Raw genomic sequence first — 22958 nt, 5'->3', positions numbered from 1 at the left:
CAAACTATCATTATGAAAACACACTCCCACTTTCTCATATATCATCATGCATGCTTGAAATCTAACGGCTCTTGATTTTTCTTTGAGGTAACATATTTATCAAAGCAAGCGGACAGTGATATACCGGCTTGTGCGCCGTGCACGTATCTATTAAATATCTTGAGTTTATTATAAAGTCAGAAAATCAATTATTATTTGACATGATTTTATATAATGTATTTATGATATATATTTTTAATTTGTTAATTATTAATTGATTATACTCTTTTAATATTGTAAAAACTGACTTATGCACTTTAAAAGAATAAGAATCAAATATTTTTGAAAGATCCTAATGTTGGAAATTCCTATAATGTGTTTCTACCAATTTAGTTGACAAAATTTCAAGTTAGAATGACACGTACTCTTGTAAAATCAAATCACACTTAAACATTTTTGTTTTGGTAATCTTAATGACTCCTAAAGGCACTTTTTATTGTATAATGACCACTTTAAAATTCATGTGAACTTTAATGATGATATCTTATGGTACTTTTCAAAAGTTTAAATTAACGATTTTTTATATTTTTACTATCGAGATAATGATCAAATTGATATTGGTTTGATGTGTTGAATTTTGAAGAATACATTCATTTTCTTTTGTTTATCAAATTGACATCGATAAATTTATTGTCTCAACTGTAACAATTAAAAAGACCATTAAATTTTATTTTTAAAAAATATTATTGATAATTCTTAAAATTTTAAACAACTTTTAAATATTTATCTATTATTGACCACTCGTATCAATTGCCACTCCTAAAAGGTTATTTGAATATAACTATGAATTTGTCTAGAGGGAGTGTGAACAAAAGTTAAAGTTAACAAAAGTGACCCACTTGTGTCGCCATTTTCCTCAAGCATGAGTGATATCTTTTTTCCTAGCTCCTCTTGTTCTATGATTTTTTGAAGACAACCTACCATGTTATGTAACCTTATCTTAATTTTCCCTATAGTTATCTACCACAAAAGCTACTAAAGAGTCCAAAAATATTCCACTTGTTTACCTAAAGAAGTAAGAGTGTAAAAGATCCCCAAATATATTGATAAAACATAAAAGGTTGAAAGGCGTATATTTTTAAGATAAACTATAGGTTGAACTTTTTCATTCACCACACGCACATTCCATTATATAATATCCGTACCATTGTCAACTTTATTTATTAAAAAATATATTAGGCATGGTTGCTTCATTGGAACTATTTAAAGCCTCTTAGAACTTGAACCTATGTCATTGTCTTCCTTTATTTCCTATTCTTCATTCACTTTCAATTTCTTGATCCATCTCAGTGTTCTTGTTCTCTATTTTCTTTATATACAATAAAATGGTCTACGTATTTTTAAAGCATACCTTTTGAATCATTTAACCTGGTGTCTAAATATTTCATAATGAAACACATATTTTCCTATAGTTTGTTTCATTTTCTTCTCTTATTATCCATACTTAATACTATTTTTATTGCAACACTAGGTACTAATGATGATGCCGATGCAACAGACCCTTTATTTCTTCTCATGATTAAATCAAAACTTGTTGATCCATTAGGAGCCATGAGAAACTGGTCTCCAACAACACATGTATGCAACTGGAATGGAATAACATGTTCAGTTGATCATAAACATGTTATAGGCCTTAATCTTTCTAGTTCAGGAATATCAGGTTCCATTTCAGTTGAGTTTAGTCACCTAATTTCTCTTCAAACACTTGATTTGTCATCAAATTCTCTTAATGGTTCCATTCCTTCAGAGCTAGGAAAGCTTCAAAATCTAACAACACTTCAACTATACTCAAATTATCTCTATGGTAACATTCCTGAAGAGATTGGTAATTTGAACAAGTTGCAAGTTCTTAGAATAGGTGACAACTTTTTGACAGGTGGAATTCCACATAGCATCATCAAATTGAGTGAGTTGAAAATTTTAGGATTAGGCTATTGCAACTTAAATGGAACCATACCAATTGGGATTGGTGAATTGAAAAATCTAACTTCACTTGATTTACAAATGAATAGTCTTAGAGGGCCTATACCTGAAGAGATAAAAAAATGTGAAAAGCTACAAAACTTTGCAGCATCAAATAACATGCTTGAAGGAAACATACCCTTTTCTATAGGGTCTCTTAAGTCATTGAAAATTCTTAACTTGGCCAATAATAGTTTATCTGGAACAATTCCTATATCTTTGAGTCATCTTTCTAACTTGACATACGTGAATTTGCTTGGAAACAAACTATATGGTGAAATTCCATTTGAGCTTAATAGTTTAATCCAGCTGCAGAAGCTAGACTTGTCTAGAAATAACTTCTCTGGAATAATACCGTTTCTTAATACCAAACTCAAGAGTCTTGAAACTCTTGTTTTGTCTGATAATGTTTTCACAGGTAGTATTCCAAGAAGTTTCTGTTTCAAAGGTTCAAAGCTTTCTCAACTTTTCTTGGCTAGAAATATTCTATCTGGAAAATTTCCTTTGGAGTTACTCAACTGTCCATCAATACAACAGTTGGACCTTTCTGGAAATAGCTTTGAAGGTGAAATTCCATCTAGCATAGACAAATTGCAGAACCTCACAGATCTTGTACTCAACAACAACACCTTTGTTGGATCATTACCTCATGAAATTGGAAATATTACTAGTTTGGAAGGTCTTTTCTTATTTGGTAACTTTTTCACAGGTGAAATTCCTATAGAGATTGGAAGGTTGCAAAGATTGAACACTATTTACCTTTATGACAACCAAATGTATGGAATCATACCAAGAGAGCTAACAAACTGCACAAGCTTAAGAGAAATTGATTTCTTTGGAAATCATTTTACAGGTTCCATTCCAGAGACTATAGGGAAGCTGAAGAACTTGATTCTTCTTCATTTGAGGCAAAATGAGTTATCAGGTTCAATCCCTCCAAGCTTAGGATACTGCAAAAGTCTTCAAATATTGGCCTTAGCAGATAACAAACTTTCAGGTTCAATTCCACCTACATTCAGTTACCTTTCAGAACTAAATAAGATTACCCTTTACAATAACTCATTTGAAGGACCTCTCCCTCATTCACTTTCTTCTCTCAAAAGCCTCAAAATCATAAATTTTTCACACAACAAGTTCAGTGGAAGTTTCTTTCCTCTCACTGCTTCAAATTCTCTTACTCTTCTTGACTTGACTAACAACAGTTTCTCAGGTCCTATCCCTTCTAGTCTAGCCAATTCAAGAAACCTTCGTCGTCTCCGGCTCGCATACAACAATATCACAGGAACCATTCCTTCTGAATTTGGCCATCTTACTGAGCTTAACTTTTTTGATTTATCATATAACAATTTAACAGGAGAATTGCCACCTCAACTCTCAAACTCACAGAAAATACAACACATCCTTCTGAGTAATAACAGATTAAGTGGCAAAATACCGAAGTGGTTAGGAAGCTTCCAAGAACTTGGTGAACTAGACCTGTCATACAATAACTTCACTGATAAGGTACCTGCTGAAATTGGAAACTGCTCAAATTTACTTAAGCTTTGTCTCCATCATAACAATCTGTCAGGTGACATTCCTCAAGAGATTGGAAACCTCTCTTCTCTTAATGTCTTCAACATCCAAAGCAATAGTCTCTCTGGCCTCATTCCTTCAACAGTTCATAAATGCAAGAAGCTTTATGAGCTAAGGCTCTCACAGAATTTCTTGTCAGGTACTATACCAGTTGAGCTAGGAGAACTTGATGAGTTACAAGTTATATTGGATTTGAGCAAAAATCTCTTCATTGGTGAGATACCATCATCTTTAGGAAACTTAATGAAGCTAGAAAGACTTAACCTATCTTTCAATCAACTTCAAGGAAAAGTTCCTTCTTCACTTGGTAAACTTACAAGCCTTCATGTGTTGAATCTCTCAAATAACTATCTTGAAGGACAGATTCCTTCAACCTTTTCAGGGTTTCCAAGAAGCTCTTTCTTGAACAATAACCGGTTATGTGGCGCACCGTTATTATCTTGCTCAGGAATAACATCACATGGGAAAATGCAGTTATCAAACACACAAGTAGCAGCTATCATTGTGGCCATTGTGTTTACTTCAACTGTGATATGTTTAGTTATGTTGTATATAATGCTAAGAATATGGTGCAACTGGAGAAAAGTTGCTATATCAAATGCAGATGGAGGTGCTGTTGCTATGAAGAAAGAGGAGAGTAGATGGGTATGTCCTGATCAGAAGACAAGGAATGGAGAGTATTGGAATATGAATTCTTTTGGATTCATTCCTTCACCTGATAAGAATAATAATAATTCAGTAACAACAACTTGCTTCTTTAATCTTAAAATGGAAGCCATGGAAAAAAGTACAAATATATAAAAATATTTTTTTTTCTTAAGTTTGTGTTCTTAGTTTTGAGGAACAATTACAGTGCTGACACATTATCTGATGCTGACTTCAATTAATATAAATACTTATCAATTCATGTGTTGAGAGGCTATATATATGTTTGTCAAAAAATTAAAGAGGCTATAACAATAGTTTAATAAAACCACTCATATTTATCTTAATTATCTAACAAAAGGAAATCTCTCTTTAAGAAAACATGTCTAGTTCTCTATTTTGGTAAATCAAGTTGGAGTCTATTTTGGTAAATCAAGTATCTCCAACGGGCAAACTAATCCCTCTATGTACTATAGAGCGCAATGAGAACATTTTTTTAATTGAATTTGTTCTTTTCACAAGAACCAAAGATGAAACCTTAGACACTTTTGCCTCTTCCCCTCGGAACAACAATTCTTGTTGATTTATTTTCCCTTTTCTCATTAAATAAAAGTTGTGATGTTTAAAGTGCCTACCACTTTTCATAATATACTATTTAAAATAGACAATTCCTCAAAGACATGCAAGTACTTAGGAATGTCTTATCATATAATAGTTTACATTTTACGCTAGTTTAGGCTAACTTTTCAACACATACAATATGGAGCAAATGGAAAAACACAAGTCAGAAAACAAAAGCATAACGCCAAATCTAGTAATACTAAGCTTAATTTCTCAGTTAGAGAGTGAAGTCTAGAGTGCTATTTTGTACATATACAAAAGGACGACCTTAGCTTTGGCCCACTTCCATCTATCTACTTACAAAAGACCCAAAAACCTTTAAGAGGGCAAAAATGGTAAGCAAGGACTGGACGAAACTATGTCCAAACAGCATCATTTCAAGCAAGAGCTACAGCTAAATCACGTTTAAGTCTAGTGCTTCTGCCAAAAGTCTATTGTACTCTAGCTTAGCTACTTCAATTATACTTCTAAGCTGTGTCACCTGCACAATCATATCTTTAGTAAGTTAAAATTCCAAACAGTATATTTCATTCTATACATATTTTGCAGATGATCTAAAATATTCAGCCGTTTCTAACAAATGCATCTATGAGGACACAAATTTAAACCAGATTTTGATCCGCTCACGAGTCATGTGACTTTCTATATATCAGGATCATGCGGAGAAACATAAACACAATATGTTGTGCAGTACACAAAAATGTGGGACCTTGTGTAGTGGGAACTTGGGTATCTCTGTATTGCCTCTCACATGATATGGTAGTGTAAAAAACTCCGAGAGCTTCCGAATGTAGAAACATCCTTAGGTTGGCATTTCGAAGCTTTTTACTCTTTTTATAAAAGTAGGAAAATAGAAAGGAAGTTTTCAAATTTGCAACACTCCAGCCCCCTTAATTCTCTAAATACAATTTAACACCAAAAAGTATGCTGGCCCCAAACTCTTGTTTGGAAAATTGGCAGCACTCATTCCAATTCTTTCCAATTTAGGTTGAAGGAGCAATCTTTGTGTTACTTATCAGTTCATCAATATTGGAAAAAGTGTTGCCGCAATTACAACTGCAATCTAGGCAACTGGACTATATATCAAGGTAATAAAGTAACCAGTGTTTCTCTGTATAACAATTACCTTATGATTAAGTTCCTTCTCCGCCTTTTCTATTGCAAAACATCTGTAAGAAAAACAGAGAGGATAAATAAGATATTTGCTTCATAGTGAGTTAGAGTTTCCATGTGATAATTAAGCAACAAAGACCATTAAATGAATAAATGTTGCCAAAGTCCAAACGAGAAAAGGAGAATTATAAACATGTCATGTAGCTTTAAGCTAGGGTTTAGAAGCCATAGTTGACTGAAACTGAAACCGAAAACGACCCAAGTAGTTGTACAACAGCATTCTATGAAACCAAGTATCAGTAGTGACGATGGAATTACAAATATACTCACTCAGCAATGAGTTTCTTGTTCCTTTCCATTAAGTTTACAATTTCTTGGTCTATCATGTGGTCTGCAGGAGATGCGGCGTTCTACAAAAAAAGCAATGATGAAGTTGGCAATAAAATACTTTTCAAAGATATACATTGACAGAATACAGGGGCCAAATCAAGCATATCAAAAGAATTGTTAAATTAGTAGTTATTCTAGATTACTTCAAGCAATAAAAAAATTAATAGTTTTCTCTATGCTCAGTAATGACAGTAACATGTAATCAATCACGAAAAAATTGGATAAGCTATTAATAGATATCAGTAATAAATAATGAAAATGATATTGTTAAAAACAATTATTGCTGTTTGAGTTATATAAATGAGAATAATTTGGAAGACATTGGGGGAAAATTATATTATGCCTCACGATAGTCTACATGAAGGGAAACAAACTATGCTCAGTTTCAATATACCGATGAAGGACTCTCACTCAGATTTGAACATCTAAAGTGTGGACTGCAGCTGGAGGAAAAACAAGATCTTAAAAATTACATGCAGAAAAACTAATAAACTGTTAAACACCTGTACATTCCGATTGCAACGAAGATCTGTTAAATTCTTTTCCACTGCTTGCCTTTTCATCTCGTGATGATCTATTCCATGTGTCTTCCTCTTTATACGAAATGCTGAATGACAATGAGAAACATTAGTTGGATATGATTAGTTTAGCTACTGGTAAAAATAACTAGTTTCCCACGCAATTTACTTTGCTCGAATTTGCCTAGTGCATTAGATATCTGTACAGGTGATGAACAGTTGTCCAATGCAACTAGGTTTTCTGTAACAACTGGTTTCTCCATTGATGAACTAAGTTGGCCAACTGGACCTCTATGCTTCTTTCCCTGATACCCAATTTCATAACAATGACAACCCCTGCCAAATTATAACAATGATCTTGGCATGTCAAAAAACAATGCTTAAAAATCATCAAATGGGGGTGTAAATAGTCTATGTACAGATCCAGTGACAAAAAAAGAAATAGTCAAACTCTACTTGTTCAAAAGCAGAGAAAATTCAAAAGAAAAGGTAGCTGACAAGCACCACTAAATATTTTTGCAATCCATGAAGACTAGCATAAACACTATACCAGTATTCCTGTGTCATTTCCTTCAAGCGCAATTCCAGCTTTTGAAACAGGGAAGTTCTCTCAAAGTCTTGCTTATTATGAGTTGGCTGAAGATGATCGGCTTGCAATATTCCTGACACAAGAGTAACCATCTTCTTGAAGTCCAGTACATTTCTAAGATTTAGATGTCAAATAGAACTAAATATTGTCAAGTAATATGCAGTTGCTTCTCACATACCAACAACTCCTCTACCCATATTGTTTGCATAGCTCACAACTGGCCAAAATGGCTGAAAATACAAAACTTATCAATTATAGTATGAAGAGGTAGAGAGAGAGATCAAGACGTACACATGATAAACTAATGCTTCATTGAAAGAAAATAAGTATATTAAAATGTTTTGAAATGTTATTTACAGGTCTGACACTTCAATAAATGCAATTTAACAAGTACTTTCCATTTTAATAAGATGTTGCCACCCCAGGAGAAGGAGAGTGAACCATCCCACCCTTTTTTCTTTATTGATATAATTATAATGTGTGTGTATATATATGTAGATATGCTTTCCTAACTCGGTTTACACTTTCCTTGTCAACTAAATATGAATCCGCAGAATTTGGAGTAACAAACTTCTTTTCATTAGTTTTCAGGCTTTTAACAAGAACAAGGATATTAGTTTCATGAGATTGTGCTTTGTACGCTATTTTATGACATGTTTCTACAGACCGAAACACATTTTTATAATGACATGCTTATCCTTGACTTATGAATTCAAGCTTATACAGCAGTCTCTCTGAAATAAATTTATCTTTGAAATAAATTTGTGCTGGTGGCCTTTCTTTTCTTTGGAACTCTGAACACGGTGTTTTTACAGCAGTCTCCTTGACTTAGGGTTACTTTCTCTCTGTTGAGCAACAATTACCAGTATCAGCCGATTTTTGTGATATACATTGAAGCCGTGGATGCTGACTTCAGGAGCTTCCTTAAGAAATCCAATTGTTGTCACAACTATTGCCTGCACAGTTAATACAAAAAGAAAAGACCAAATCAAATTACAACTAACACTTATTCCTTGATTCAACTACTTAGTCCTTAATATTTGAAACACTAAATAGTAATGTCAACATTGAGTCATGCATCCATTTAAATATGAAACAATTCATAAGACCATGTGGTTCCATCCTTGCTGCCCCTATTCTTCTAGGTAAAAATTAAAATTTCAGTAGAAGGTAGAGTGGAATGGTGCACTACCCACACAAGTCCGAAAGGCTCTTGCATTTGAGAGCTTGTATTGTTAGATACAAAACCATTCATGCACTTACACCTATTGTCTTAAACTTTTAAGATAATTGGTCATGACAGACAGTGTCTATTTAGCCTGTCAAAAACCAACTCTTCTTAAACCGTTAGCCTGTTAGGTAAAGGCTCATAAATGATTTCATATCTATACCATAGCCAAGATGAATTTTCACAGTGAATATAGAAAACAAAATCAACAGTTAGATAAGAACCTCTCCTGAACCACCAGTTTGTGGTCTATACAAGATATACTGAATATCTTTAAGATCATCTGCAATGTTACGAAGCTTCACAACTTGCCCTCGCAATATAATTCTAAAATTTTCTGGCACCCGCAAGTACAGTATGGACAAGTAATCCTATTGAACATGGGAATGCTATTAGTTTAAGAAGATTTAAACTTTTGTGCAGCATTTATGAATAATTTTATAAATCAAGCATACTCGTAAAGAATAATGAATCCGGTTAGCAATATGTTGCTCATTTACTGTCTTCCAGGCTGAAATTGTTCCAATCTTCTGGATATCTCCAGCAATACGGATATCCTGCATCCAAATTTTCAGAAGTAAAAATTATAAGTAACGAATTTTATAACAGATGGCAAACCAAATAAAGTAAAACCAATAACACAAAGTACAACCTCAGGATCGGTATCAAAGTCTAGTTCCAAATTCCCATCATCATTGAACCATAAATTGAAGATAATAATTTTAGTGCCATGATATTCAATGTCATCAAACTGCCAAAGAGTAAAGAATATTAAAGAGAATCAATCATCATAATCTTTTCTTAGTCTACTTAGATGGCAACAAACATTATAAACCAACTTTTCTTGAAGATCAATGTTAGTGGTTAATTTGTTAGGAGAAGGGGGATTTTGTTAGTAGCAGAGATTAAACTCTGAACCTCTTTCATTATAAACCAACTTGATATGGTACACCAATTACTTTACAAAGATTTCAGGAGCAAATTTTTTCTAATTTGGTTATGTAACGCATAAATGCATCAACCACTAGGTGTGAGTGTGACAATATTTCCTTTGATTTTATCAACTTCCCAGATCAGATTTCTTTGTAAGGCATCACTAAATTCCACCCTATCAAAAGTCAAATTGGTTCTTCCTTCCCAAAATCCTAATTTTATAATAATGTCCAGTAAACCTAACAGAACCCTGAAAACAGATTCTAGTATTTGCAATACAAGCCCGTTCTGCCTTTACCTACATGCACTATCTATAAATCCAAATCAATACTCTTAATCGGCCTAATAAAACAGAAATTGTTGCAATGGATCTATCTAGTCTATCTTAAATTAGCAATAGAAAGAGTAGCACCTTAAAAAAGCAGTAAGCTGATCCACACAATGCAAATAATTATTTCCCATAAAAAGGAGCCCCTGGCTTTCAACTCTAAAATCTGACCAGAACCACTGTCTCAAGCCTATAATGGCAAGAAAATTATACACGCCTAACTTTTTTACCATTTAGAACCTTAACAAAATATACAATCATGTAAGTATAACAGAATAATACATTTTGTCAAAAAAAAAAAAAAACAGAATACTACATTCTTCTCTAAACATAAGCCTGTTTTCACCAATTCACAAGAATTAAAAAAAATAGGTAATCTAGTTATTTATTTTTAAATTTGTAAGCAATGTATATTGATTTTCCAAAGTCTCCCCAATTATTGGGACTTATACTTTTCTACTCAATTAATTATTGTCTCTAGTTTTCAAATAATTAGGGGTGCTGTTGTAAAACAAACAATTAATGCATCTAGTAATTTTGAAAGAAGATTATAAAAAGGGACAAATTTTTTTCTAAAGGGACTTATATTTAGGGATGGAGGGAGTAATAAATTGGGATTCTACAATTATCAATTGCAACTCTCAAAGAATCCTAACAAATATTCCGAGGAATAGAAAGAAGGGGGAATGTCTCTAACCAAAGTAAAATATATATTAATGTTGTAAGGATGTATTAAGTATTAACTAGGACAATGAAAAAGAAAAGACAGAAAAAATTGGCAATCATTCAAAGTAATGTATACACTCAAAATACACAAAGTTATGGTATCTGGAACAATGAAGCTGAAAACTCAAAGTATACAAACATTCAATATGTTCTGAAAGAAGGGGCTAATTATCATGAATGATGGGAAAAATTCAGAAACTGACTTGTTTCATGAGTTCTGCTTCTGATATAAATGGTGACCAGTGCAGCAGCAAGGACAGATTAGACTCAAAATGCTCTTGGTGATTTAGTTTTTCGAAGTATCCCGTTGCTGTATTAAGCTTATAACTTACCTGAAATTAGCATCATCACCTAGTTGCATCGATTGGAAATACTAGCATAGAATCTTCTTTGTATAAAAGGGTTATCATCATAGGGAGAGTTCAAGCAATGCTTCACGGCATCATGATAGTTAACATAACAGGAAAAATGATGGGAATAAGGTTCAGCAACATCCACCATAACGTCATGTTAACTACTTTGTTTGTTGATAAGGAAAGAGTTCAATACAAATACCAGCTCTTTTTTAAAATATCCGTTCCCTGAAGTTTTATTTGATATCAACCTTAACCCCCAGGTAGTTTGGTTTTAAATGAAATGTTACTTTTATCAGTAAAATAAAACATAAATCAAACACTTACAGTTGAACTTCAAAGGCGTTAAATCATCAATAAACAAACTTCAAGGTGGCTATAAGATATACAGTTGCCATGTAATTTTTTTGGTAACAAAATCAGCATAATGAAGAAAATTAGTATTTTAATTAATGCAATATATTGAACTGGAGGTAGTAAAAATGAGAAATACTACTCACCATGGGCACTACAATTCTGTCAAGCTTTGCTCGCATCAAGTATGTATAAGACAGAAGTCCAATGCTTTTAGTGTATACCCTGATCAACACACACAATCAGATTTTGAAAAAAGGGCAACCTGGGGACAAAAAAGAGAGAAAAGATAGCAAATTATCGTTCTTTTGGCATAATTTTCCATATGTTGCAAAACTTCCTCACCGTTCCTTCATGTGAGTAGGTGAAGATAACAAACAATAGAAAGACAGCGACAGAAAGAACCAATTAGGTTGTAATGATAAACACAATGGAATGGTTTTTAGGCTGTGGCCTTCAACTTGGTTGTTTGATTGTGCTCTAGATTTTTTTTTATTTTGGAAAACTATTCTATAAAATAATATTGAAAAAATATTTTTCAAAACAAAAATAATTAAAATCCATTTAGTAATGCTATTAATTTGAAAACGGACTTAGAGATGAGAGAGAAAAAACTGCTAGAGTGAAGGATAATGGGGGACAACACGGTGATGATCGATACTGGGCAGCAACTGTAAAAGGTGTTAGGTAATGGTGGCAGCAACAATGGAAGGTATCCAGCCGTGCAGGAGTAATGGAGGTTGCTGGGTTATGGAAGCGGCAGGTAACTAGGTGATGGTGGAGAATCCTAGGTGGCAGTGGAAACAGTGGAGGGAGTCGCGGGAAAATGGTGGAGGGTATTGGGTGATGAAATTTAAGAATAAAAATAAGAAAATAAAATCAACTCTAAATTGTTCTTGTTTTCTTGTTATAAAAACTATAAAACAATAACATGTTATGTGTATAAACAATTCAACAGGCGTTTTTTTTTATTTAAGGAATACAGTTTTTAAAATTGCAACAGAGTAGTCATTTTCAGTTGCTTCAGGCAAAATTTCTATGTCAATATACAAATTGAGGAAGCTGCATTATGTTAATATAGTAATAAACACAGTGTGCAAACAAAATATAACATAAAGTCAGCGAATGTTCTGCTTTCAAACCCTTACATATCATTCATGTGGCAGCTGAAGACAATCGCATCTGCACCCAGTCTCATACTACCAGTCTTGAAACCATTTCCATCTGCAAGGCCGAATTGAAAAAATAAATATAAAGAAAATACAAAATACTTTGAATAAAGAATTTCATAGTCCATACACTGTCCAATTGCATATTTTGACTTCTTATCTGAAAATCCAAAACTCATGCAACATCGCATTGCTTCTGGATCCATTCCATTACCATTGTCTGATTTCCAGTGTCAGCACAAAATCCAAACAACTAAAGTATAAGACAAAATATACACTTTTGGCGTAAAAACAATATTATGTATAAGTAAGTACGTACTTACTCAGAAGAAAGAACTTAGAAAATAATGTTACACAAGATACAGAAATAGGAATTTAAAATAACAACCTACAAACTTTTAAAATTAATGAGTAGCATAAGCAATATACCTTGAATCAACAATGCTGGACTTCCATCCTTCGGATTTAAAATTTTATCCACCATAACAAAAGTAGCCCCATTTTGGATCTACCCTATGAAGAAAAGCCAATAATGCAATCCCAAATAAGAAAGTGTAATGCAAAATATTAAATGACAGAAAAAATACGGCAAAAGCACACACCAATATAGGTGTTAAGACATTAACATTTAACACCAACATATGCAATAACAATTAAATAATAAAATATTTGAATAAGATAAACATGACATCAAAGTCTACTCCAAAATGAATGTATCATTTATCACTTATTTCTATGAAAGGAAAAATTGCTCTTTGTGGTGCCTGCTTAAACAGTTAAACCCAACCCCTTCCTTAAAAGTAGATTCTTACAGTTTTATGTAGTTCATATATTTCAGTTCCATCTATATAAAGGAATTCGGTTCATAGCTCAAACACATGAAAAATCACCTCATCAACTGCATTATCAAGAAACTCAGCTACGGCTGCACACAGAAAAATAGAGGTAAATACCAACTCATGAAGAGAAACAGAAAGGTAAAGCATAGAAGAACCATTCAGACGAGATAATTTAAAATAAGTCTTTAGACATACCACCAAATACCCACTTATGCGAAGTTGCATTTGAGTGAAGGAACAGGGGATGGACATGAAGATAATCTTTTGCATCTGCAATCCATTTCAAAAAATATAAATATATTATGAGTCCAGAAAGCCAAACACCATGTGAACTACAAGCTACAATCTTAACACATGGCATATGAGATCTGAAAACTATAATGCTGATGACAATCAAATGAAAAATAAATGTTAGTAATCAACATTGTATGAAGATAACCTTGATTAACAGAACATTGGTAGGGTTACTACCAAGGAACATAGAAGTAGTTAACTATATTAATTTGAGAAACTTTATATTGAATAGAATTACATTGGGAGCTGACTTTCGAACCAAGCCAATTGTCATAGTTTCCAGCTTTCCAAAACTTCCTACAGAGGGGTGCTGCATTAATTGGTTGTGAACAAGAAAGGCCAGTGTCATCAACTGACAAAAAGCCTAGCTCTGATGCACCTGTATAGCTATGACATGAACTTGGACCATTAGATATTAAATTTTCTTCAGAAACTTGACTACTAGAATGACTTTGAGATCTCTGATGCATAGTTGGTAAGCCTTTGTTGGTCTCATGTTGGTTTCCACTACTAGCGGCTTCAAGGCCAACCTTTCCCCCTTCATCGTCGCTAGATAAGACCACAACTTCTATAGCCTCCATCCCTATACCTGTATGTATCACCAAAGCAAAAATATAAAATATTGTGTAGGGGAGAATCGTCAATTTTTTATTGCTCGACTCTATAAATAGAGCTATAATGTAACATAAAATTCAAATTCAAAAAGCATCCCTTATTGTTATCATAATCAACCATATCTCAAATTTAAAGACAAAACAAACAATTAAAAAGACTTACCACACTATCAACAGGTGGTAATCGTTTAATTCAAACTACCAATATTTAGGCATTTCGTCGACAAATTCACCCCCTTCTCTACATACACTCTGAAATAGTTGTAGTTCACTGGTGGTTCTTGTTCAAAATCAACAGCAATATTATCCACTCAAGACATTCATGACTTTTAAACACCAAATAAATAAAAGGAAATAAAAAATTTCTAGAAAGTTTCGAAATGAGTATCAACCTAGAAAGAAGCAGAAACAATACCGAGAGAACGTAAAGCAAAGCGAAAAGAAAAAGTGACTTATAGTACAGCAATAGAGTGAAGCATATATAAAATGTAAAGCCACAAAATGAACTAAAAATAAAAATGTGAAGCGTGTTTGAAACTAAAACCACATAAAAATAAACAATGATTGTATTGAAGTTGCATGCAGAAGCTTATAGTTCAAACATTGAGTTCGATCGCAAGGGTAGGGAAGTTCAACAGACAAAAGCAATTTTTGTGGAATACCAAAATCATGTGAAGATTGAGTTCAGAAGAAAGACGTACCGGTGAGTGAAGAATAACGGATGAAGAAATGAGTGAAGGTAGCAAGTAAGAACGCTTTGAGTTCAACTTTCCATTTGTTCTCTCTGCTTTCTCACAGCTACGTACGGTCCTTCGCCTACAAGTTACAACAAGCCTGGTTTTTTCGAGCACGAAATTTGAACGTCACTTGTCTCTAATGATGACTCTCTCTATCTCTATTTATAAAACTTATTATATAAAAATTATTATATAACAATAAAATAATAATTATATAAAAATTATTTTATTCAAGTCACAAATGTCACTTAAGTGATATATCATTAACGATAGCATCACATCGTCAAAGTAGCGGAAGATAAAAAAAAATCCAAGAATTAGATAATAAAGAAACCAAAAAATTAATTTTATAAATGAGGGAGACTAAAACAAAATAAAGAGACCAAAAATATATTAATTACTTTTTTACCGAATAACCCTCTCTTTATAATAACAATACCTATAAAAATTTGAGAGCTTCTTAGATATCATAAATTGATTACTAATAAAAATATTAGAATATAAAAAATAGTAATAGGAACAAGATACTAAAATTTTAGTTGAAACGAAGTGCGTTTGTCGAACACACACATTCACCATCGATATCAAAATCTTCTTACCTCAATAACTACTGCATGGGACTTTGTTTTAAAAATTAAAAGTGTTTTGATACATTTACCTTATAAATTAATGATTATCTTTATCAATCAAATATCTATTTTTTAGCAAAAGGTATATTAAAAAAGATCGCTTCTTGAGAAAAAAGATCATTTCGTTGTTTATAAAGATTACAATATTTTATCGCAAAAAATATTCAATATTATTAGTAATAAAATTAAAAAAAAAAAATTTATTTTGCAAACATTTTTTATAAATAATATTTAATTATTATAATTATTTAATATTTAATTTATTTTTTTTTTAAATTCAATTCCTTTCTTATTCTTAATTGTTCTTTAATGGTCAAAAGTGTAATTAAGTCATTAAACTTACTAAAGATTAAAAAAATTTATCGGTTCTATAATTTCGTAGTATCCTTAAAGAAGTCCCTACAATTCTATGAAGTATAAATAATTTTAAAATGGTGAAATACTTTTAAATATGATGAGAAGGATACATGCATCATGAACTACAAATCCTCAATTAACAAAACATGTCCATCCTGATGACCACAAATCATGAGTTTTTGAAGTTCATATTCTACCTTGGTTGAGGTACCAGCATATTTACTTGGATACTTAAATCAGGGCTCTCTGAATTAGTGAACCTGCCAGAAGTAGAAAAACGACTCTCTAGTAGTGTTGCATCTTCACCTGGGTGTAAAGAACTAGTGGTGCTATGGAAAGATGATCTTGTACTTGCATGCCCATTTGACGTAATGCTCATGGTGGAAGCTAAAGTGCGGTCATCTAAAGTAAGCACTGTGTAATTAAGGAATGGTTGTTGCTTTGGTGATGGAATAATGTAGTCTTTTTTTGTTAGCATTTGAACTACTTCTGACATGGATGGTCTAAGAGTAGCAGAAGATTGTGTACAAAGAAGACCAATTTGAAGTGCACTTGATGCCTCTTCGACCACACATTTTCCTTGCAGACTGGGATCGACAGATGTTGTGATATTATTTTCCTTGAAACTCTTCCACACCTGTTCAAGTGATGACAAGAACATTTTATTAGCTGCTAATGAAATTTTTTAGACAAAAACTTACGTATTGTCATATAAGTGTTGTGTTTGAATTGTAATGAAAAAACTTGAAAAATAGCACAATCGAAATTGTACATAATAATAAGTTTTAACAACACTAATGATACATCTATACTACACTTAGTTAATCTTGTATAAAAATGTGATTAATTCAGTTGAGTAATCACGGTTAAAATTATAGTTGATTCAATTACATGAGTAACTACAATTTCAATGTAATCTAAATTAACCGTTTATTGAACTGAATTAACTATATTTTTATACGTGATTATTCAGACGTCGCATGTATATGAAAAAGTAGATGTTTATTAATACGAGTAAAAATTTCAAAGTTGGAGGAAATGTGAATCTTACAGAGTGGAGTACTGAATTTGACCCTTGAGGGTAAGCACTATTCTTTTTACCACAAACAATTTCAGTAACCATCACACCAAAAGCATATATATCTGACTTCTCTGTCATTTGTCCTTGACTGAGACACTCAGGAGCCATATATCTCCTGCCATATGGAGTTCATTTTAGTTTGTAGCCAAATTAACCAACTATGCATTACAAGTATATTTTTAATTGAAATTCATTACAATTTTATCACCAACATAAATGCAAAGTAAGTAGAGGTTCAATTTTAATTGCATGGTTTGAAAACTCAAATAAAAAAATTACTTACAGTGTCCCTGCAGTTCCAGTGTTAAGATTAGATTTATTTTTAGCAACACAAAGAGCAAGACCAAAATCAACAATTTTTGGATTAAGAGCCTCATCAAGAAGAATGTTACTGGACTTTATGTCTCTGTGAATAATCTTTGTTCCAGAGCCTTCATGAAGGTATGCTAAGCCTTCAGCTATCCCACATATGATTTGAAACCGTTGCTCCCAACTCACAACATTTTTTGAGTCCTTATCAAAAAGGATTTGATCAAGACTTTTATTAGGCAGAAATTCATAAACCAACAAGCTTTCAGGACCATCAATGCTGCACCCCAAAAGTTTCACCACATTCTTATGTTGAATCCCATTAATCAAATTTACTTCATTGAATAAAACATCTGTCCATTGTCGTGTATCAAAAGATAAACGTTTAACAGCAACAGTTCTTCCTGTGGGGAGTGTTGCTTTGAACATAGAACCATCTTCTTCTCCCTTTGGTGCTAATTTATTTGTCACATCAAAATAATTTGTGGCCTTCTCAAGCACATCGTACCTAAAACTGAAACCAGCTACATAGGCAAAGCTAGGCGACCCGCCAAAATGGTTGTTGCCTAAAGATTGAACGAGAGACAAATTAGTTACTAATATTGGTTGTTGTAATAAAAAAAATAGCACATAAATAGAGAATTTTAAAATTCAATTTAGATGAAGTGTTACTTACTTTTTTCATGTGATACCATTTTCCTCCTGCTTAGAAATGCAATAGGGACAATAAGTAAGATGACTGCAATTGCCGATATGACACATGCAATGATTATCCAAACATTAATGTGCCTGTCTGTAAAGAACATGAGAAGAGAAAAGTAAACATTGGTAAAAAAAAATAATTAATATATGATCAAATATTCTAATAGGCGTGGTGAAGAGGAGAGGGTTAAAGAATATGAAATGTGTAGCTATATTCCTAGCTAAAAAAATAGTTGATATGAGAAAATAATGAATTAACTGTAATCAATGTATTATTTTTGTGTCGTGCTATAAACAAGGTTGGTGATGGTATCGTGCATCAAGTCCAACTCTACATGATCTCACTAATAAAAGAGTCTCATTTTTTTTAAATATGTTTAGGGTTTAGGGTCTCCGATTAATATGTTTTTTACTTTTTACAAAATTATGACCTTTTTAGTTTAGTCTCTAAAAAAAAAAAATTTATTTACTTTTAGTCCATATTTTGATTTTATAAATTTTAAAAATTTATTTTAACTTTTTTTAATTATTAGAATTGCGTATTCATTTTATTAAGGTCCTGACTTTTAAAATAAGAACACAACTTCCATAATATTTTAGAGGAATTTGACTATATAAAGATGCTAATTCAGAACAACAGAAAAAGTGTGCCAATTGAAATTTGATGCACTTGATAGTTAATACTAATGAATTGATCATGGGAATACTACCATGATATTTTGATATTATTAGGCAAATTATTCAACGAGATCTATGATTGGAAAAAATAAAAGCAAAGTAATTGCATCAAATAAAAAAATGTGGTACTACCTCGAGGAGGAGGAGGAGTAGTTTGTGCGTCATTTTGTGCAACCACGTCCTTGTAGAATTTACGGGTTGAATACCTCATAAAACAACCAGTAAACAAGCTTCTACCCTCAGGAGCAGGCACACATCCCTGCACTTTTTTCCCTGCTTCTCTCAAACATCTCTGGCAACTCCATTTATCCACCGTCTCCCAACATTGTGCCAACGCATACACACCACCCTCTCCTTCCACCGCAAACCTATGTTCCCCTGCACTCTTGCTCACGTTCGAGATCAACGATGCAACTCGTTTGAGAGTCGTTTCTCCCTTTTCTGTCGTCCCACACATGTTTGTATCGCGATTGGAGTCCACACTCTCATCAAAGAATGTATAGTTGTCATAACGAAGGAAGCAACCGTCAAGGTAAATTCTCCCCGCAACCTTTGGGACACACCGCGATAATAATTGTCTCGCTTGTGTGAAACAATCGTAGCATTGTGTGGGATTCAGATCGCGGTGGCATTGTCCTAATGCGTACATTGGATGCCAATTTCCAACTAATGTTTGTGCTCCCCAACCGTGTTCTTTCACCTGAAACGACACACCGTCCATTGCAATCATCCAATTTTGCATCAACTTGTTGCCGCCATTATCACCAGGGTATTGATAAGACCCACACGTTAAACCTGCTTCGTGTACCGCACCGTTGAAGCAAGCCACGCATAATAATAAACATGATAATATAATTCCCCGTAAAATGTGGTAATTTTGCATTTCTTCTATTCCCAATGTCCTAACCTTCACTTTTCTTTTTAATTTTAAAAATATCTGATTGCCTTTTTTTTTTTCTATATTGAAAAAATTATAAATGAAAGTTAAGAGATCGGTAATTTGGGTTTAATCAAGGGATGATGGTTACTCCCTTTTGGTTTTGTCAACATGTTATTATTTTGGTTAGAATGATCCACCATAGAGGTAGATATGGAGAGACGGTTACCGGCCCTCAGATAAATAGTTTTCTTCGTTAATATTCTAACAGACATAATGATCTTTTTAGCTTCTTCTTATTGCAGTTACAAGATAAGAGAGAAAACAATTGTAAAGATTATGATTATTGAGGGTGGAATTAATTGAGCTGGCTTACCTTTTATTTTTTCCTTATTTGGGTTACTTGTACAAAGCGGATACAGGTAATGCCGCAAAGCGTGCCATACAGCCTTACTACATATTCCTGATAGTTAGTTAGCCAGAATATTGACCTTTTTGTCTCCTCGTCTTTCAATACATTTATTTGGAGGAAATGCTACGGTGGGCTAATTTCATTGGTGGTCTATACTCTATAGTGCACCTCAATTTTTAATTATTAAAAAAACTAACTTTTTTTTTTTAAGTTAACTTTGAATTTTATGTATATAAATGACGATATATCAAAAGTGACTCAAATCAAGCCTATGTATAACTTTTGTCGACGGTTTGGTTTAGTTGAAAGTGTCACGTGACATGTCACATTATTCATCGTACTCTCACCACATTGATTTTATTTTTTCAATATGTCTTCTTTCTCATTCTCGATGCTTCTTCTCTATGTTTTGCCTCCATCCTTTTCTCCTACCTCAAATTCTCACTCCACCGGTCTCACTACCATTCTGTGAGATCAATTGCCCATGTAACCACAAGTAAATATTGAAGAACCTCTTCAATTCCACTGCAATCCATTGTGTCTTCCTCTTTGGTCCCTTTTGTCCCTCGGGCCACCACAACCACAGTCAACCTCTCAATCTCCTTCCTTACAAGTTAATTTGGAGTCCTTGACTTTAGTTTGATTTGATTTTCTCTTAAGAAAAAAAAATAGATCTTTAAATTGAAAATGACAAACAAAGGTGAGAGAACAAGAGAGAAAGATGAGAGTGAAGAGGAGGGAGAGAGAAAGGAGAAGAGATCTAGTGTGGTGCATGTATACTAAAAAATGTTTTTGCACCATATGATCTGATTGTGGAACTTAGACAAAGCCGATAAGATAATATAAAATCGTATGAAACTGTTCCTGTCATTGTCAATGTAGTGAAAGAAATCCCTATCCACAAATTGAATGATTTGTTCTCAACTCGGTGATCATTTGTGTGTAAATCAAAGAATATAGCTAGACAAGTGATAATTGTCATATACATGCGCTTTTGAATAATATTTTCGAGCAAGCCTTCCAAGGTCTTTCATATAAGGGATACAAATCAAAACTCTCTTCATTCATTATATTTATATGTGCATGTTCTTCAGCAAAATTAAAAAAAAATTAAAAAAATACTAGTAGCATTTACAATGTGCAATACATAACCCAGTTTATGATGATAATAATCTCGCGTACTATAAGATATAGTTTTCAAATCCAGTTTACTGTCAGTGTCATCCATGCTAGCATATAGGTAAAAATTCCTGCCGAAAAGGAAAAGTTAGCACAATTACATCCATATTCTGAATTAACAAAGCAATGAAGTGCCAAATAGGTACCTGAAAACATTTTCAACCTCATAGACCTTGCTCCCGATGATAATAAGCCCACTGTAAAATATAGAAAAATAATCACTGATTAACATAGAAAACCGAAGTTAATAGAAGGTTGAAAAACTTTACTAACCTGAATCACAATTGGAGGTTGAATTAAAGTTCCCACACATACAAACTTGCCTAATCCCATCAAAACCATACCCACACGTGCCACCAGTTGCCTCACACGCTCCACAAAACTCATCACTCCCTTGAACCGAATATCTCACACGTATTCCATAAGACCAATCACCAGCCCCGTCAACTTTCAACGGTGCCACACTATAAGCACTACTATACCCTTCACACTCCAGCTTTGTTAGATTAATCCCTTTAATAGCCTCATACGGCACCGCACAACACTCTGGTGGGCCGGACCCAAAAAACGAAGAGCCCATTCTTTTACGGCCCATCGATTCCCAACCCGGACAATTGTAATACTCTTCGCACCCCATACCCGAAACGTTTCTACACGGCAAGTGTTTCCCAGGGAAGCCTTGGAACAGAGGCGAACGAGGAGAGCAGGATATGAGCATGAAAACGTTGTCGGGTGTTGGGTTCATGTATGGGGCTCGCCATGGTTCGATTATGAAGCCGTTGCCTTTTGTTCCTAACACGAGTGTTTCGCACGTGGACATGTGTGGTTCGTGAAGTGTGAGAGATTGGTATGCGTAATCGATTTGGAGTACTCTGTAGGAACCTGAGGTTATGTGGAACATGAGAACATTGTTGATGCAGAAGAGTAAGTCACGGAAGCCTGGGTGGCCGCAACCGTATTGGAGGGCAAATGGGTAATCTATTGTTATGTTTCCGCAGTAGGATCGGCATGTGTTGTTGTTGGAAGAAGTTGATGGGGTGATTAGATATGCTGCTGCTGATGATAGAATTATTAGATGATGGAGGGTAGTGAATAATTTTGGCATTTTTGTGTTGTGTTTGTGATGTTTCTTTGGTTACTTGATGAATGTATGGCAAATTTATTGATGTGGGAATGATTTTATTTATTTTTAATTGGAGTGGAGTACTAGTAGCTTTATTCACATGTGGTGTTGTAATGTTGAGGAATCTAGTTGAATTGTGTGTGGGTTTTCCTTCACTTTTTGTTGGGAGCTTTTGAATCATTAGTGTTTTCTTTTTCTTCTGTTTTAGTGGGACATTTAGGCAGCTTTTGAAATTCTGCTCTACTTTAGTATGCTTTTTGGGTTGATAGGGTGATTAATACTAGTGTCTTATGGGAAACATAGTATTCCAAAATTCAATTTGAGTAGGTGTGAGGTAAATAGAACTCTTTATTGATTTGCTAGCCTTAGTTTTTTCTTAGGGTCTTACAATTTTAATGCAGTAGACTATCCTTCTAATGAGCAGTGTAATCATTAGGAAAAACGACACATTTGTAATAATGAAAGTTGTAATATAAGTTGTAAAATTGAAACCATTGAGCACTGTAATCATAACCCGAGAAACCCCCAAATGAAGCTAATTTTTGTGTAATATTTGTATCCTTTAATTTTTTTTAATCGGCATT

General features: G+C 33.5%; 4 protein-coding genes across 7 annotated transcripts; 1 reads left to right on the top strand and 3 right to left on the bottom strand.

The window, feature by feature from the left end:
* Positions 1-1208: 1208 nt before the first annotated feature.
* On the top strand, positions 1209-4396 carry LOC101499307 (uncharacterized). Its single transcript, XM_012718157.3, has one exon. It carries the CDS (start codon positions 1429-1431, stop codon positions 4375-4377), a length of 2949 nt encoding a protein of 982 aa, XP_012573611.1. The 5' UTR covers positions 1209-1428; the 3' UTR covers positions 4378-4396.
* Positions 4397-5005: 609 nt separating this feature from the next.
* LOC101506234 (protein MICRORCHIDIA 6-like) lies at positions 5006-15189 on the bottom strand. Of its 4 annotated transcripts, none has more exons than XM_004508841.4 (20): positions 14992-15183; positions 13915-14265; positions 13578-13652; positions 13434-13468; positions 12973-13051; positions 12674-12763; positions 12523-12598; positions 11521-11599; positions 10871-10999; positions 9333-9431; positions 9136-9237; positions 8905-9051; positions 8316-8408; positions 7631-7682; positions 7414-7525; positions 7033-7199; positions 6849-6952; positions 6286-6365; positions 5969-6011; positions 5006-5323 (listed from the first exon to the last, which is right to left on the bottom strand). In XM_004508841.4, exons 2-20 carry the CDS (start codon positions 14255-14257, stop codon positions 5237-5239), a joined length of 1992 nt encoding a protein of 663 aa, XP_004508898.1. In that variant the 5' UTR covers positions 14258-14265; positions 14992-15183; the 3' UTR covers positions 5006-5236. The 4 variants fall into 4 exon arrangements, with proteins under 4 accessions (XP_004508898.1, XP_027192260.1, XP_027192262.1 ...); XM_027336459.2 differs by lacking the exon at positions 14992-15183 and adding an exon at positions 14454-14960; XM_027336461.2 differs by lacking the exon at positions 7033-7199 and having other exon boundaries at positions 14992-15189.
* An 836-nt stretch (positions 15190-16025) lies between these two features.
* Positions 16026-20982, bottom strand: LOC101498985 (cysteine-rich receptor-like protein kinase 1). Its single transcript, XM_004508822.4, has 5 exons — positions 18916-20982; positions 18080-18196; positions 17378-17969; positions 17065-17209; positions 16026-16650 (listed from the first exon to the last, which is right to left on the bottom strand). The coding sequence occupies exons 1-5, from the start codon at positions 19664-19666 to the stop codon at positions 16207-16209; spliced, it is 2049 nt and encodes a 682-aa protein (XP_004508879.1). The 5' UTR covers positions 19667-20982; the 3' UTR covers positions 16026-16206.
* Positions 20983-21107: 125 nt separating this feature from the next.
* LOC101498661 (uncharacterized) lies at positions 21108-22548 on the bottom strand. Its single transcript, XM_004508821.4, has 3 exons — positions 21525-22548; positions 21398-21448; positions 21108-21322 (listed from the first exon to the last, which is right to left on the bottom strand). The coding sequence occupies exons 1-3, from the start codon at positions 22354-22356 to the stop codon at positions 21270-21272; spliced, it is 936 nt and encodes a 311-aa protein (XP_004508878.1). The 5' UTR covers positions 22357-22548; the 3' UTR covers positions 21108-21269.
* Between the last annotated feature and the right edge of the window lie 410 nt (positions 22549-22958).

Source organism: Cicer arietinum, chromosome 7 (assembly GCF_000331145.2).
Source record: "Cicer arietinum cultivar CDC Frontier isolate Library 1 chromosome 7, Cicar.CDCFrontier_v2.0, whole genome shotgun sequence".
In the NCBI taxonomy this organism is placed as follows: Eukaryota; Viridiplantae; Streptophyta; class Magnoliopsida; order Fabales; family Fabaceae; genus Cicer; species Cicer arietinum.
This window is presented reverse-complemented; position numbering and strand designations above follow the sequence as displayed.

What these genes read in the sequence shown, in the direction of transcription:
- LOC101499307 (XM_012718157.3), top strand. Translation starts at nt 1,429, where the DNA reads ATGAAACACATATTTTCCTATAGTTTGTTTCATTTTCTTCTCTTATTA.
- LOC101498661 (XM_004508821.4), bottom strand. Translation starts at nt 22,356, where the DNA reads ATGCCAAAATTATTCACTACCCTCCATCATCTAATAATTCTATCATCA. An exon ending in AACCTCCAATTGTGATTCAG is followed by an intron (nt 21,449 to 21,524) that starts GTTAGTAAAGTT and finishes TATATTTTACAG; the next exon opens with TGGGCTTATTATCATCGGGA. An exon ending in GAGGTTGAAAATGTTTTCAG is followed by an intron (nt 21,323 to 21,397) that starts GTACCTATTTGG and finishes CCTTTTCGGCAG; the next exon opens with GAATTTTTACCTATATGCTA.
- LOC101506234 (XM_004508841.4), bottom strand. Translation starts at nt 14,257, where the DNA reads ATGGAGGCTATAGAAGTTGTGGTCTTATCTAGCGACGATGAAGGGGGA. An exon ending in GGATTCATTATTCTTTACGA is followed by an intron (nt 9,052 to 9,135) that starts GTATGCTTGATT and finishes CATGTTCAATAG; the next exon opens with GATTACTTGTCCATACTGTA. An exon ending in GTTGCAATCGGAATGTACAG is followed by an intron (nt 6,366 to 6,848) that starts GTGTTTAACAGT and finishes CTTTTTTTGTAG; the next exon opens with AACGCCGCATCTCCTGCAGA.
- LOC101498985 (XM_004508822.4), bottom strand. Translation starts at nt 19,666, where the DNA reads ATGCAAAATTACCACATTTTACGGGGAATTATATTATCATGTTTATTA. An exon ending in AATGGTATCACATGAAAAAA is followed by an intron (nt 17,970 to 18,079) that starts GTAAGTAACACT and finishes TTCAATCTTTAG; the next exon opens with GCAACAACCATTTTGGCGGG. An exon ending in ACTGGAACTGCAGGGACACT is followed by an intron (nt 17,210 to 17,377) that starts GTAAGTAATTTT and finishes TCCATATGGCAG; the next exon opens with GAGATATATGGCTCCTGAGT.